At 35.2% G+C, this 17,485-nt stretch overlaps 1 protein-coding gene and 1 pseudogene across 2 annotated transcripts; one reads left to right on the top strand and one right to left on the bottom strand.

Moving 5' to 3' along the window:
- Window positions 1-10,777: 10,777 nt before the first annotated feature.
- LOC147390824 (uncharacterized) lies at window positions 10,778-14,523 on the top strand (annotated as a pseudogene). Its single transcript, XR_015182574.1, has 2 exons — window positions 10,778-13,915; window positions 14,010-14,523. The product of XR_015182574.1 is annotated as an uncharacterized LOC147390824 (transcript).
- Window positions 14,228-16,989, bottom strand: LOC147390823 (endoglucanase 1-like). The gene is made up of 7 exons (XM_086457556.1): window positions 16,678-16,989; window positions 16,370-16,579; window positions 15,874-16,074; window positions 15,693-15,785; window positions 15,444-15,605; window positions 15,247-15,358; window positions 14,228-14,885 (listed from the first exon to the last, which is right to left on the bottom strand). Exons 1-7 carry the CDS (start codon window positions 16,900-16,902, stop codon window positions 14,389-14,391), a joined length of 1,500 nt encoding a protein of 499 aa, XP_086313682.1. The 5' UTR covers window positions 16,903-16,989; the 3' UTR covers window positions 14,228-14,388.
- Window positions 16,990-17,485: the final 496 nt, after the last annotated feature.

The following is a 17,485-nucleotide window of genomic DNA, read 5'->3' as shown; positions in this document are numbered from 1 at the left end:
CTTCTCTTATCATTTGATTATTGTAGGATTGGTCAATTTTGCAGTTTCCAATATATAAAACACCGGAGTTCATGTTGCATTCATTTTGAGGATTAAAGGGATAAAAGTGAAAAAATAAAGTTAGAAGAATAATATTAAATAAAAATTAACATCGAAATAAAAAATAAAAATAATAAAGTGGATTAAAGAAAAAATATAACAAAACTATATAAAATGAGGAGGAAAGACAATAAGTGTGATGTGGGTTGATGAGATATTTTTCAACTCACAAAAATATAATAAAGGGAAAATTTATCCTCACCTCAAAAAATACAAAATTATAGAAATTTAGTTGTGTTTTATTATATAGACTACAGTTCACCCATACATATGGCACATAGATCCTCTTCGGATTAAAGGGGTAAAAGTCTAAAAATAAAGTTAGAGTATTTTTAATAAAAAAAATTTAAGTCAAAAAGATAAAAAAAATATATATATATAAAATAAAATTATAAAATAAAAGTATAAAGAAAATAAAGGGGATCCCGCAAAACTATAACTTGACGAGAGGATTAAGAATGTAAAAAAAAAAAAATTAAAATTAAAATGATATTATTAAATAATTTTAGATAAAGAGGGTCGAAGATGAAAAAAAAAAAAAATAGATTAAATGAGGTAAAAGAAAAAAATATAATAAAATGAAAAGGAGTAAAAAATAATACAAATAAAGTGGATCCTATGAAAATGGACTTTTGTGGGCATCTACCGTTGTTAAAAAAATTTGAGATTAAGAGGAAACATTTTATATTTTCACCTTTATTCTTTATTATGTTATCGAGACTTTATTAGAGTAAATTTAGTCCAAGAAGAATAGAGATATACTTCAGGTTATGTTTGACCCGACCAGATCCGATCCAATACCTACCTAGATGGAAGTAGATGTCTCAACTTGTAAATTTACTTTGCTCACAATGTCGGTTGCTTGTCTTATTATATAGTGCAGCTGACTTTTATTTCTTTTAAATTTTGTTTATTTATTTTGGTTGGGAGAACAAATCTTAAAGCACAATGTATCTGTTTTACTTAACAACCAAAGACTCCCATGTGCATTAACCTCGTCCACCTAACCAGATCTCAAACTTTAAACCGTTGGATCTTACTATTCATTTAATTGATTGGTCAATTAAATTTGCAAATGTAGATCTCGATGTTATTATCTTATTCTAAGTTAGTTTCAATTGGTTCTTCTAATCAAATCTTTAGGGTCTCTTTCAATGTGTGGGAAAATATTTTTTTTGAAAAATACAATTTGCATGCGTAGGATTACCTCTATCAAGAAAATCTTTTTCTAAGAAAGTGATTTTCTTATATGGGTCAAAAAATATTCTTTGAATCACCTCTTAGGAATATGGGGTTTTCATGGAAAGAGAAAAAAGAAAGCTCCCTATTTTCGAATTTTTGCAGTGTAGTACTACCAAAAATTGAAATTTTCTTAGAAAATCTTATGAGTCTTATAGAAAATGCAATTTTTAGTGGTATAATTATCTTTAGGGAATTTTAGCAAACAAATCCACAAGTTTGATTTCTTAAACAAATTGTCTTGATTTGAACTTAATATAGCAAATTAGACAGTTTGCGACAGAAACCTTGGAACTTTGATGAAAATACCCTTGTCCCACTTGAAGTACTTACTTCGTCGTCTTTCTCTCCATCCCACCTTTCAACTTGAAAGAAAAAAAAATAACTTAGAACCTAAAAACTCATCATCTTCAATCCCATCGATCGATATTCATTGTCTTCAATTGCACTGATCAAAAGCTCATCAAGCTCTTCATCATCTTCAATCATTTTCCTCTACCCTAACCCTCTAAAATTGTGTCTCTTCAATCGTCATCATCTTTTTCGAATCAGTCAAACTGAAACCCCCAAGTAAGTTTCTCTCTTTGTGGGTATTATGGAATTAAACTCTTTATCGTCTTCAATCACATTGCCTTCAACCAACGAGCTCTCCATTGGTATTGTGGAAGTTGGATTTTTTTTTTTGTTGTTATACTTTTTTTGAAGAATCCCTTACATACTTGATTAGTATAGACTTTTTAGTTTCCTTGCAAGAGGTCAAGCATCTTAGGCAATGATAATTTTTTAAGCTATTCTGAACAAAATCATGAAAGAAAAACTCTTTCATGACCTTGTTAATGAAGCTCCCTTGTGGTATCTAAAAACATATACCTCCTTGTGACATCCAAAAACATGATCATTTGCAAACGTAATTAAGAGCTTAATTCATCATGGAAGCAAGTCCCTTAATACATGGACCATTGTAACACCATCCCCATAGTTTCAAAACTTGCTTGTGAAATTTTTGTTGCGTAATTTATTTGTGGATGTTTTACAAATTATTGATAAAATTTTACAATCCACATTTTAAATCACTTTTGATTAGGTTAGAAGATTCAAATTAGACTGATTTTTCGTGAGGATGATCTTCTCATCATAGAGATCATCCTCATAAAAAAAATCAGCTCAATCCGAAACTTCTAACCCATATTTTGAAAAATTATTGTTTTTGCATATATTTTTACTTATGTCCCTTGAATGCTCCCCATTTATATATATAAGACTAAGATTCTAATGTCCAAAACCTCATGGAGACATTAACACTTTCTAACACTTTTACTTTCTAGTCGTACCCCTATCTATTTTATTTTTTAGTAAAAAAATAAGGACTTTTTAATCTTTTACATAACAAATGTTAAGGGCATTTAAGTTTTTAGATTTAAATACTATGCTTGTAATTAATACTTTGGTGATTAATGTCAACATAATAAATGTATTTATTATGTAAAAAATCAAGATGCCTTTATTTTTCACTAAAAACAAAATGAGCAAGGGAATTATTAAAAAGTAAAAGTTTTGGAGAATGCAAACATCTCCATGAAATGTAGATAGCCCACATTTCATTCCAAGTACCCTTAATGACTCAGTCCACTTTTCTAAGGAACTCTATAATTCTCGACCTAATGACTTATTGCCCACTGTCAATGGACAATGTCTTACCAATACTTCTTGATGCACGAATGAAAAACACATCGTCAACAAAAAAATGTTTTCCAAGAAAAATAAGTGAACAATGTTGATATAGGAGATTTTCAAGATAAGTCCATTCCTCAATTGACCATAGCCAATTGGAAAATTGATTGGAAACCTATTGTGGCAGCCCAAGACGTGTGTCTCTTTCCACAACTAATTGACGAGAAACATAAGGAACATGGTTGTCCAAGAATTTCTACTTCCACAGGAGACACACTGGTTGAAAAATGTTTAAATGACATAATTTGGGCAATTGGTGAGATACTGGACCAAGTAAACATGTTCCACAATAATTTCAACCATTGGGTTGAAATGAATTTATTTGGCGAACATATTTGGTTAGAAAAATCCTTGGGAATAGTCCTTTTGATAGGTTTGACTGAAGAGATTAAACTTGGCATTGCTTGAGAAGCAACCCAATGAATCTTTAGATTTCAATCCCCTAAAAGCTTAACTCAGTCTGGTCTGATTGAAGACGCTAAATTTAGTGCTTCTAGGAGGCAACCCAGATATCTTATATCTTTTTTTTTTTTACGAAAATTAGTTTCCGCTCCAAGTTTTCATGAAAAATATATTTTTCACTGCAACTTCCACTAGGAAGATTTATTTCCTTGGAAAACTTGACCAATCTTCTTCTGTATGCTTTATTCCTAATCTTCTTCCATACATTTCGTCTGCCTTTATAAGCTTGCAACACCCTCATCCTTTTTCATACAATAGGTAGCCTAGTCTCGATCTCTGATCTTTAATGATTGGATTTCTTGTCGTTACAAATGTGGGAACCTTAGTTCAAAACGAATTTGCAATCATGCAATATAACTATGAGTCGTCACCCAGACCCAATTAGAAGGTCATTCCTTGATTGGATCTTGCATCTTACTATCTAATGTTATATGAATCTAGCTACTACTCCTGGTAAAGAGCCTTTTCAGGGTACTAGCATTTATGCTCTGAAGAGGAAAACGAAAAGGCTAGGTTGGTGGTGTTGTTGACTAGATGAAATTTGCCTAGACTAGTTGAACACTATAGCACACATTTCAAGGTGTATTATTGTTCTCGGGGGAAGCAATACCAAAAAGTTCGCACTGCAATTGAGTATGAATCGCCAGGATGAGCAAATTAGCTTCGAGTAGTTAGCGATTACCAACTTGGTGTGTCGTAATAAAAATTACCGACTTAATCTCCCAGCAAATTAAAGAGACACCATATAGATATTCTAGGTTTTGTCGTTTGAGTTTCTATAAGTGGTATTTGTAGAAAGAGTGGCTGGTCTCATTCCCCACTATGGTACTACTTTGAGGTGTATTACTATGCACGTAATAGGCAAGTACGGAAGGGAACATTATAGTTGAGTAAGTCCACTGGATGGATTGGGGCAAGTAGTACTAGGTTTGAACAGACAAGAACTGTTTCGTAGTTTAGTGTTTGCAATTTCTTATATTTTTACATTTAAAATAATAATAATAATAATAGTTTTGTGTTTATATTCTTCTTGTTGCTTCTAGTGGTTTTTTTCTTGGTGTTTATGTATTTTGACAAACTTGGTGTAATTCGTTGACGTTTTAGTAGAATACAAAACATATTTCAAGTATTAACCATATTTACTTGTTACTACTCTTACATGCACCTCATTTTTGAAATTTTGATGACTAAATTCAATTTAGGTTTTGCGGTGGTAGTAGTATAATTGGATAAATCCAAAGTAAAATTCAAAATTTGAAAAATCATAACTTAATTTTTTTCTCAAGATACGAGTTAAAATTTCAGGTCACTACATAAATATACATGATTACCCTAAAAACAAACTCAAATTAAGTCTGAAACCATACTTTCTGAGTAGATGGAGAAAGGAGGGTTGTTTACAAAAAAAATATATTTTATTTATTTGAATTAAGGGAATTTGAACAACTTCAACTTACCAGTGAAGTTGATTACAACCTAAGTGTGTTTCTTTGAAGAAGACGATGTTAAAAACAGTTAGGGTTGAATTTCCACCGAACTCTATCAACAACCTTGCCAAATTATTTGCTAAAGAAAAGGTAGGGTTTGGCAATGTTAGGGTTTTGCAGAGGTGGTTTGGACTTGTTCAACAAATGCCTATTTCAATCCCAATTAGATGGAATATGCAAGCTGAAGTTTTTAAATTAGCAAGAAGAAAACCCTAGAAAATGTAAAAGTGGATATGTACACACTTTCAATAGCAAAATATATGACTCTGGTAATAATTGAATGGAGGAAGAATTTATCATGAAGTTTCTTTCCTATAATATTTTATTCAAAATAAATGGAGCAACTATCAATAAGTACATTCCACAATAAATAGCTTCTATTTGCCTAAAGAATTTAATCAAAGATTTTGATCTACATGCTTCTAGCCAATGTTTATTTATTTATTTATTTATTTTATTGATAAACCTATTTTTTAATGAGTTCAATAACTCGATGATGGCGGGATTTGAACCTAAGTCTTCGATATCATCACTCAAAGACTTTACCAACTAGGCTAGTTGGCACTTACTCTTCTAACCAACGTAATTTGTTGGTGGAGAGAGCACAAGCCTTCTACAACAATATGAGGCTCTCAATTGGGTCCTTTTCCCACCAACCTGGTTTGAATGGAAAAAATAAGTATCATGGCCTTGATATCTAGCCTGCAAAGGTAGGTTTGATTCATAATTTTTTGTCCATTAAATTCAAACTGGGCTAGCTAGGGCTTAACAACGCCCCATCTCGGCTGAATTCTATATCGTATGTATGTATGTATGTATATTATAAATTAAACAATATTTGATTTTGTCCATAAGTTTTGGTATTCATTTAGAGAAAATTATTGGATGATCATCGAAAAATGTATATAAATTTGTTTAAAAGTTCATCCTTTGGAATAATGTATGATGCATGATTCTTTTCCCAATGGAAAGGAGTCTGTTTATTTTTTGTAAAAGTAATAAGTCAATTTTTAAATGCTCAAACATCTTCGTCCGAACCCATCATTGGCAAATTTTCTTATATAAAAGACCTAAACTATCCTTTTAACAAATTTAACTATTCATGGTAACCGTAGTTGGTCTAAAAGATGACCCCCTCCATGTTTTGAATATTTGACACAACCCTTTGGGTATGTTAGATTGCATATGAAAAATAGGGTGGAAAATGACACTTTCATTTGTTTGATTGCATTTTTTCATGGAAAGTCATTTTTGTCCACATCCAAAAGTTTAATAAAAGCTGAATTTTACTTTCCCACCCTATTTTTCATCCCCAAATTAAATCTTAACTCATCTCTTCTCCTTCCCCACCACCATCACACTCAACCTCAACCTTACCATTGTCATCGCTATTGCCGACCACCTTCTCTCTCTCTTCATTTGCTTCTTTTCTTACCTCCACCGCCACTACGTTCTCCCCTCTTCTTCCTCATCTTCTTCTTCCCCCCTCATCTCCGCCATCGCCACCACCACCACCATGTCCTCCCCTCCCTCCCTTCTTCTTCATCTTCCTCTTCCTTTTCTTCTCCTTCTCTTTTTTTTTTGCTATTATTTTTTTAAAGTAATATCAAAAAAGAAATTCAAGTTTTTCATCATAATCATTTTTCCAATCTAAAAATAGTTGACATGCTCCTTAACCTTGGTCATTTTTATAAAATTAATTAAAAATGATATAGATGACCAAAGGTCCTAATTTTTCTTCCCAAAGTAATTATCTTCAATCCTCCAATCATCATTGATGATGAAGATGATGGGGATGATCATAATCAAAATGATTTTGAGGTGGTCTAAAATATTTAGATCTCTTCAAATATATATATGTTAACTTTTTAAAAAGTACTTTAAAATATTCAAAATATAGAATTAAAACTTGACTTAAATCTCCATTGAATCAACTCGAAAACTCGTAAGTAAAATAAAATATTATATATAACCAAATAACTTGATCAAGTTGCTGACTCACTCAATGCAATTTTGAGTTAAACTCGGCCAAACTGAATTAGCAAGTTAGTTCCATTGGGTTAGGCCCAATGTTTGGTTCTCTATAGGGCCTCCAAACGCTCCCCTATATATATAAGCCAAACATTTTTCAATATATGGGCTAGAAGTTTCAGAATGGAATGATTTTTGTTGAGGATGATCTGGTTTAACAAAATTGACAGCCCAAGATTCTACAACATGTAAACAGGGGTTAGAAGTTTCGTTTATTTATTTATTATTATTTAGATTTTTTTTTTCATTAGTCTATAAGAGATGATTACAATCAAGGGGCATATCATTAATTTTTAAATGTTGGGATGTCTCAAATATTTACCAAAATGGGATAGGTAACCTCTAAAACAAACACATTTCTTTAAGCTCCTAAATTCATTTAAAGGGTAGGTATTTTTGTTTAAAAGTCCTTCTTACACTAATATTTAATAAAGTACTATTGTACTAAGGAATACGTATCTATTCACATGGGACTTCTTGGTAAATACTTTTTAAAATAGGTCTTCTCAGTCATTTTCCCTTTTAGTAATTTAAGTGTTAATTAAACACTTAAACTAGTTTAGTTAGCTCCAATGGCACTGTCTACCCAACTTTGCACTTAAAAAGCATCTCTCACTATTTTGAATAACACTTGTCCTTCTCAACCAACAAACTATTGGAATGCCTGCCTGGCTTACCAATTTCCCCAATACTCCTTGTAAAAAGTTTCTTGAAATCAAAAGTTGTACCTCAAATATTCTAAACTAAACCTTCACACTAAGCACATTGGAACCTTTTTGTCTTTAGAATTGGTTGGCATCCAGCCATCCACCATCACCAAACACCCACAAAACCCATAAACAAACATAAAATCATGCACAAAGCACTAAATCCAAGAAGGAAACATCTATGGTTTCTTATGTAACATTTTAATTGAAATAAATGGGAAAACCATCAACAACCATAGCACAAGCAACAACTTCTGCCCAAATTTTTTGATCTGCAGTCCAGCAAAGTGTGGTGTGTTTATGTGTGTGTGTCCTCATTTAATATTAGTAATTAAGTGTCAAAGTGGTTGTTTAGGTTAGGTTCCACTGTCTATCCAACTTTGCACTTTTAAACAACACTACTTCTTGTATCACTTATCCTGAACCACCTACCTTTTGGAATTATGTCGGCCTGCTTGCACAGAAAGGATTTTAATAATTTTAACATAAATATATATTAATAAATGATTTACCAAAATGTTTGTTGCTGAACGGGACCCTATATATATATATATATCTCACGCTCAAGGGCCAACTTTTTGGCAAAACATTTTTCAAACACATGGGTTAGAAGTTTTGGAATGGGCTGATTTTTGGTGATGATGATCTCTACGGTGAAGAGATCATCATCACCAAAAATCAGCCGATTCCAAAACTTCTAATCCCATCAAAATAGTTTACAAAAAATGGACGGTCCACGATTTTTCAACTTGTAAACCTGGGGCTAAAAGTTTTGGAATGGGCTGATTTTTGGTGAGGATGATCTCCTCACCGTAGAGATCATCATCACCAAAAATCAACCCATTCCAAAACCTCTAACTCATGTTTTGAAAAATGTTTTGCCAAAATGTTTGTTGCTGAACATTTCCCATATATATATATATATATATAGGGAAATGTTCAGCAACAAACATTTTGACAAACATTTTGGCAAAACATTTTTCAAAATATGGGTTAGAGGTTTTGGAATGGGCTGATTTTTGGTGAAGATGATCTCTACGGTGAGGAGATCATCATCACCAAAAATCAGCTCATTCCAAAACTTCTAACCCATCAAAAATGGTTTACAAAAAATGGACGGTCCACGATTTTTCAACTCGTAAATATAGGGCTAGAAGTTTTGGAATGGGCTGATTTTTGGTGAGGATGATCTCCTCACCTTAGAGATCATCCTCACCAAAAATCAACCCATTCCAAAACCTCTAACCCATGTTTTGAAAACTGTTTGTTGCTGAAAGGGACCCATATATACATATATATATATATATATATAGGGGACGGTTCAGCAACCCTAAAGTTTGCCAAGTTTGGTGCCAAACATTTTTCAAAATATGGGTTAGAAGCTTTGGAATGAGCTGATTTTTTGTGATGATGATCTCTATGATGAGGAGATCATCCTCACCAAAAATCAGCCTATTCCAAAACTTCAAACCCCATCAAAGTGATTTACAAAAATTGGACGGTCCACGATTCTTCAACTTGTAAACTAGGGTAAGAAGTTTCAAAATGAGCTGAGTTTTTGTGAGGATGATCTCTTCACCGTAGAGATCATCCTCACAAAAAATCAGCCTATTCCAAAACTTCTAACCTCATCAAAATTGATTTACAAAAAATGTTTGGCACCAAACTTGGCAAACTTTAGGGCTGTCGAACCGCTCCCATATATATATACATAGGGGACGGTTCAGCAGCCCTAAAGTTTGTCAAGTTTGGTGCCAAACATTTTTCAAAATATGGGTTAGAAGCTTTGGAATGAGCTGATTTTTTGTGAGGATGATCTCTATGATGAGGAGATCATCCTCACCAAAAATCAGCCTAGAAGCTTTGGAATGAGCTGATTTTTGTGAGGATGATCTCTATGATGAGGAGATCATCCTCACCAAAAATCAGCCTATTCCAAAACTTCTAACCCCATCAAAAGTGATTTACAAAAATTGGACGGTCCACGATTCTTCAACTTGTAAACTAGGGTTAGAAGTTTCAAAATGAGTTGATTTTTTGTGAGGATGATCTGTTCACCGTAGAGATCATCCTCACAAAAAATCAGCCTATTCCAAAACTTCTAACTCCATCAAAAGTGATTTACAAAAAATGTTTGGCACCAAACTTGGCAAACTTTAGGACTGCCGAACCGCTCCCACATATATATATATATATAAAGTCCTTTCTTAGTTTCATTTTTATATTATCTATTTCTTTCTCTCTCAACTGGGTTAGTATGTTACGAAGAGATAACTCATCAAAGTCTTCAACTTCATCTCCTCTATTTTTTTTTAACAAAAACTCATAAAAAATGTACACATTCTCTCACCTCTCTCTCAACTCTCAAATGGATCAACCTATTTATGGAAAAAAATTTCAAAGAGTTTGATTCCTTGTTTTTTTACAAGAACCTTTATGCCGTATTTATTATATGAAATATACTATACGAACCTAGACTTAGATTCGTGAATCTACCATTTATGGATTAGTTTCCTCACTAATCCATTCAAAATACCAATTTTAAAATTGAAAATTTTTTTAAGTCTCATTGAGCTTTCTCTAATTTTTAATTCATACAGATTTCAATCAAAATTAATCATAAAATCATTTCATTTTAAAAATAAGCATTATTTATGATATGATCCAAAGGGTTACTCATTTGAAAGAAAAAATACTAGTTTTTCTATTTTGAAAGTATGAAAACCGATAACCGATCCAAACCAATCCGAAGGTTCAGTTCTAATTTTGCCAAAATCCGAACCAATCCAAATCATGTGCACCCCTAGTCACTCTAGCACGACTCCTTAGAAAATCATCGTAGATCGAGATTACTCATCCAAGTCATCTCAATATCATTCGTGAACAAGACAAGATGCGTAACAATTCTGCTCTCTCTCTCTCTCTTCTGAGTCAACTCGGTATTGTTCAAGATGAAAATCAGAGATTTAAAACGATGCTTAATATTAAATGTTTCTTGAATCAAAAGTTGTGTCCCCCCAATATTCTAAACTAAAACACCATCACATGGAGCACATTGGTATCTGTCCTTTATAATGCCAATGGTTGGCATATTCCACCATCACCAACACCCACAAATCCATAAACAAAACAGAAAATCTCAAACAACTCCCATGGATGCCACTCACAAATAGTAGAAGAACCTAAGAAGACCCATTTCACTAACCCAAACTAACCATGTTGTTTCCTTATGGTCTCGTCCTTCTCTCCCTCTTATCTTCCCTCTCTTCATCAACCTCATTACCTTCCTCAAGCATTTCTCTTCTCCATTTTCACCAAAGTCTCTCACAGTCTTCTCAACATCTCTTACCTTGGATTAACCAATCCCATCACCACTCTTCCTCTCCTTGTCAATGGGTTGGTGTCTCTTGCACCAATAAAATTCATGTCAAGTCCTTAAACCTCTCTGGCTTTGGACTCTTAGGTATCTTAAACAACTCCATTTCCCATCTCTACAATCTCAACCATTTAATCTCTCTTGATCTCAGTTACAATAACTTCAAAGGGCCGATCCCTTCTCAACATTTCCTATCTAAACGGCTTATGCAGCTCGACTTGGGATTCAATTTTCTTAACTGGAAGAATTCCTACTGAGGTAAGCCTTTGCATCAAGCTCGAATATCTTGGGTTGTATAACAATTACTTGAGTGGAGAGATTCCTAAAGAGATTTTCTTATTGCCCAATTTGAAATATTTGTACTTGAACACTAATAATCTCACTGGGACTTTACCCAATTTTTCGCTGTCGTGTTCAATAATTGATCTTTGGGTTCATGAGAATATGTTGCCGGGACCATTGCCTCCTTGCTTGGAAAATTGCTCCAACATTACAACATTGTTTGCTTCTCAGAATGGTTTTGAGGGAATTATACCATCAGAGATCTTCAAAGGTGTTTTAGGACTCGAAATTCTCTACCTTGATAGTAATGAATTTGTAGGGGAATTGCCCAAGACCCTATGGGGTCTCGGAAATTTACAAGAGCTCGTTCTTTCAGGAAACAAATTCAATGGGAGTGTATCTGAAGGGATTGGTAGATGTCAAAGACTAACTATTATCGCTCTCTCTGGGAATCAGTTAATGGGTCAGATTCCTCGGTTGATAGGAATTCTTAAGGATTTGAGTACTCTAGTTCTCTTTGATAACATGCTTGAAGGCTCATTGCCTCATGAACTTGGGAATTGTAGTTCTTTGGTTGAAATTAGGCTTCAAAATAACTTAATTGAAGGAGATATTCCTCAAGAGATCTGTGACATTGAAACTCTTGAGGTACTTTTCTTGTTCAACAATCGTCTTGAAGGCCATATTCCTCGAAAGATAGGGAGGTTGAGCAATCTTGGTCAGTTAGCATTGTATAACAACAGCTTGATTGGTCGAATTCCTTCGGAGATTACCCATTTAAGAAATCTCAGGTTTCTTTCCTTAGCTTACAATAATATCACAGGGGAGGTACATCCGAGCTCGGAAAACACACCGTTTTAGTCAAACTCGACTTAAGTGCAAACTATCTTTATGGTCGAATTCCTTCTAGTCTGTGTGATTCCTATAACCTATCTGTTTTGGCACTCGGAAACAACCGTTTTAATGGTAGTTTCCCTGTTGAAATAGGACGATGTACATCGCTTAGAAGAGTGATTCTTCGGAACAATTTTTTGCAAGGAAACATACCAACAGATTTGGATCATAACGTCGGGATTTCTTTCTTGGACTTACGAGGAAATTTGCTTGAAGGACCCATGCCACCGGTACTCGGTTCATGGAACAACCTTTCAATGCTTGATATCTCGGATAATCAGTTATCTGGCTCTATACCTTCCGAGCTTGGGAAGCTCATATATTTGCAAATCCTTCAAATTTCTTCAAACAGATTGACAGGAAGCATACCTCCCGAATTGGGTAATTGTACAAAAATGATCAAATTGGATGTTAGTAAGAATCATCTTTCGGGAAACATTCCCGTGATACTTGCAACTTCCATGGTATTACAAAGCCTACTCCTTCGAGATAACGAACTTAGTGGGACCATCCCCGATTCATTTACATCTTTGCAGAGTCTCTTTGAATTACAGTTTGGAAACAACAAGATCGAGGGTTCTATTCCTTGCAGCCTAGGAAATTTGCGACATTTTTCTTACGTTCTGAAATTGAGCAATAATATGATTACCGGTGAAATCCCATCTTGTCTAGGGAACCTAGATAAGCTTCAGATTTTGGATCTCTCGAAGAACAATTTCTTGGGTAAGATACCATGGGAAATGAACAACATGATCTCACTTACATTTATTAATATATTGTTCAATCGACTCTCGGGCAAGTTTCCGACAGCTTAGGCACAACTAATGTCTTCATCACCAATGTCTTTTATTGGAAATCCAGAGTTATGTGTGCTAGATAACAAGACTCGTTACAAGATGAGAGGCAAAATGTTGGTAGGTTTGATCAGTGGTGTATTTTTTTCGGTGGCAGCATTGTGCGCTCTAATTTACTTGTTAGTAGTTCGAATTCTTCGGAGACATTGGTCTGCCTTCATGCTTTGGTTCATGATGTTAAGTCCACAATAGAGGAATTACCCGAAGACCTTAAGTTTGAAGATATAATGCAAGCAACCGAAGGCTTGAGTGAGAAATACGTGATTGGGAGGGGCAGACATGGGACCGTTTACCGCACGGAGTCTGTAAACTCAAGAAAGTGTTGGGCTGTGAAGAAGCTTGATTTGTCCGAGGTGAGCTTTAGTCTCGAGATGAAGACTCTAAGCATGGTGAGGCACCGCAATTTGGTAAGAATGGCTGGATATTGCATCAAAGATGGGATTGGTTTGATCGTGACGGAGTTTATGCCTTATGGGACATTATTTGATATTCTACACCGAAGTGAACCCCTTATGGTATTGGATTGGAACACTCGCCATCGTATTGCTCTTGGTATCGCTCAAGGTCTCTCGTATCTTCACCATGATTGTGTGCCACAAATCATTCATAGAGATGTTAAATCAGATAATATCTTAATGGATTCTGAAATGGAGCCGAGGATTGGAGATTTTGGTATGGCGAAGTTGATTAATGACTCCGATACAAGCTTTACAAGGTCTTCAATTGTAGGAACACTCGGCTACATTGCTCCAGGTTAGTTGCAATTTACTAACTTCTTTTATTTTTATTTAATTTAAACCGAAACATATTATTCTGATACTTGTGCTTCTTGTGATTTCAAAATTAGAAAATGGATACTCGACTCGATTGATGGAGAAATTCGACGTGTACAGCTATGGAGTTATTTTACTAGAACTTCTTTGCAGGAAAATGCCAGTTGACCCGAGCTTCGAAGATGGTCTAGATATTGTCTCTTGGGTTAGGAAGAATTTACAGAGCAACGATCAATGCTGCCTGTTCTGTTTCCTCGATGAGGAGATCAAGTTTTGGATCAAAGATGAACAATTAAAGGCAATGAAACTGTTTGATTTGGCAATCTCATGCACTGAATTGGTGAGCAATACAAGACCCTCAATCAGAGAGACAGTAGGATCTCTACTAAAGATGAAATAGTACATTAAAGCTAGTTCTTAAAGTCGAAATCAAGCCATTTGAGTTACATTATATCAGTGTGTTGTTGCAGATGCTGCAAAGAATGCAAGAGCACCGACGAATGGTGCATTAATATAAGTGGCAGGCTCCGATTGTTGATAGTTGTTTCGATCATTGGAGAAACTATCTCTATTATCGGGACCGCCCAATATAGCTCCAACAAGGACGTTCGGATTGGGGGAGCTCGAGTAAAGGTACTTGAACCCATCGTTGCAGGCAATACGATCACGATGCTCATGTATAGATGGCAGTGAGGAGCCTCTGTGATGGACATGGTCCGGGTACTTCTCCCCGAATCCCACCATGTAAGACATCTTTGCTGGATTTTGGCCTAAGATGTAATCGACCTGTTTTTTTGCTAATGAGATGAGGTTTTCGGCTTTGATAGTTGAAGTCCCACATGTAACGACTCCCCCGTTTGTGCTTAGATACTTGGCATACGTCAAGAGGAGGAATGCCGTGGAAGTAACGTACTGAAGATTGCTCTCACTTGCTTTGTATAGAAGCCCCCCTGTAATGCACAAATCATAAGCCATTACATCCATAGTCACCAAGTCGTGAGGTTTAGGAATAAGTTGGCAACGAAAAAATCAGGAAAAAATCATGCTAAGGTTAGGGTTGTGTAATTATTCCTATCAGGTGGTGTTATCATATCCTCTTACTAGTGCAGTAGTGAATCAAAGTCATCTTTCATTTTAATTGTGAAATTCATAATTTAATTAAAAAAATTGCAAAAAAAATATATCGTGTCTTAGTGAAAAAGTTGTGATTTAATCGATGAAGATAAAATTCATGATTTAATTGGGTTATCTTCATCGATTAAATCACGACTTTTTCAATAAATTAGGACATGGTTTAATATTGATACCGACCTGCCGTGTATTGGGCTTGGAAACCAGATGTTCCTGGGACCAGAGAACAAATGTAGTTATCTGAGTGTACTTTATATAATTGAAGTTCTTCAACATTTTCGGCCAAGAAACCCTGTAGTGAAGAAGCCCAAAATGAAATTAATAAGGTAAGAATTATATTCTCGAGAGGATCAAGAGCTATGGTTGAAAATCAAAACCTTGGATAGAAGTACTTTGGTCCCAACTCGCTTGTCGTCCCAACTGAACGAGTAGTCATCTTCATCAGCCCCAAGTGTGTGACCGTTCGATCTAATATATGACAAGTATGAATTGTTCTGTGAGGCCCTATGAATCCATGATGCACCCCATAGAAGCTCGTCCTGATTAAAGGAATTGGGTTCATGAATTATGATTCTATTACGATCAAGATGTTTAAAATTATACGAAATTATAATGGTGCATCTTACATGGTATCCGGAATAAGAGCAATAAAATGGGCACACGACCGAACTCAGAGAATCACTATAAGCGCCTCTGTACCGATCCGCGAAATCAAAGACCTGAAACATCACAACGGAGTACTAATTTATGAATCTCAAGGTGTAAACATAAGGGATCGACTCACTTGGTTTTAGGTGTATTTATTACTTTCATAGCTGTGTGAAGTAATTCGGCGGAGTAAGAAGGGTCAGAGTCTTTGAACACAATTGAAGCAGCAGCCAATGCAGCAGAAGTCTCCGCCGCAACATCTGAGCCTGGGTTTTGTGTAGAAACTTTGTACACATTGCGTGGTGTGTCCATGTCTTCGGGCCTCTCCCAGCATTTGTGATCCAAGTTGGGGTCTCCCACCTATGACAGAGCAAAGAAAAAGCATTATATTGCATTTGTGTTGCCTATTAACATGTCCACTTTTTTCGTAGACTTTGTTTTTTCGAGCCCCTCTAAGCTGGCTTGCAACGAACAGTTTTGATATTCTCGATTTTATCTTGAGACGTGTGTTTATATGTATGTGTAATTTTTGACATTAATTGTAGCTCGGTTACGTATTTTTATTACTTGAGATTTTGATATTGGTTTTTTCTTTTCTTGTAGAAGTAATTATATTGTTGCATGGCATGTAATATTCTTTGTTTGCTCTGCTCACTTGTACATATAAGGTGTCAGGGGTGGCCGTGGCCGCCTTTAGTAGATAATCCGTGCTCCACCGAATGGCAGCTCTGGCATTAACAACCTCATTCTGCATTGAGTTTCCAAACTCGATGACACTCCACGCCAACAATGTCGTTGTGAAGGCCATGGGTAATCCAAACTTGACATTATCTCCTGCATCATAATATCCACCCACCAAATCAACCTGTAATCACCCGATAACCAAGTAACGAATGTTAGTTAATCATGGATTATCTATAGTTTAATGTCGAACATTTTTGTACATCTTTATAACACAATTACATGGTAAGAGGAGCCATCCGATAATGCAGAGTCACCCCTCCATGAGAGACGTTGGTTCGATGGCAATTTCCCTGAACGTTGTCCCTCAAAAAAGAGAATGGATTTTGAGAGTGCATCAGAGTAATCGTGTGAGGTGAAGGCAAAGGAGGAGCAACACAAAGTAAGTATCCAAACAGATACACAAAGAAGCTGCAGTATTTGTGAAAATGTGGGTGTAGGAGACATTTTTTTTCCCTACTAAGTTCGACCAACTTGGAACTATTTGTTTCTAGCAATATTACTAAGTGATGAAACTTGTGAGTGAAATGGGAGGTTTGGGTTGCAATTTATGGATAAGGAGAGGAGGAAATATGGGCGGTTGGTCGTTGGAAGAGAGAGAGAGGATTGATCACGGGACGTGATCTGCTGCGAAATATCGGACGTTTGAGTGAACGACAAGTGTTGTGGGGACAGCACCAAAAGAAAAAAAAAAACTGTTAAATAACGGTAGGAATTTAAGTCAGGAACGTGACGTGAGACGAGAGAATATGATTCTCACTGTTGGTCCTCGTGTCAAGGGAACTTTATTTTCTCTAAGAGACTGACTAGCCTTACTAAGTTAGTAAGGATTTCACCTTTACTAAGGACCCTTGGGCCCACTTTGTGACATCAAAAATAATGATCCGATGATTCAGGGTTGTAGAGAACAAAATTCTATGAATTTTGAAAAAAAAAAAAGTTATTTTTAATAGTTGAATTTTAATTTTAAATTTTGGAGTTATGGGGTAGTTCATTAATTGTCCCTTTTCAAAATCTTGGATCATGCCTA

The sequence above is a fragment of the Akebia trifoliata genome, chromosome 11 (assembly GCF_017979445.1).
Source record: "Akebia trifoliata isolate Shusen 1 chromosome 11, ASM1797944v1, whole genome shotgun sequence".
Classification (NCBI taxonomy): domain Eukaryota; kingdom Viridiplantae; phylum Streptophyta; class Magnoliopsida; order Ranunculales; family Lardizabalaceae; genus Akebia; species Akebia trifoliata.
The sequence above is the reverse complement of the archived record's forward strand: the minus strand, read 5'-3'. Positions and strand labels throughout refer to the sequence as shown.

Excerpts from the sequence above, each read along its gene's own strand:
- LOC147390823 (XM_086457556.1), bottom strand. The coding sequence starts at position 16,902 with ATGTCTCCTACACCCACATTTTCACAAATACTGCAGCTTCTTTGTGTA. Across the intron at positions 15,359-15,443 it reads CCAAAGTACTTCTATCCAAG|GGTTTCTTGGCCGAAAATGT; the intron begins GTTTTGATTTTC and ends TCTTCACTACAG. Across the intron at positions 14,886-15,246 it reads CCAAGCCCAATACACGGCAG|GGGGGCTTCTATACAAAGCA; the intron begins GTCGGTATCAAT and ends TGTGCATTACAG.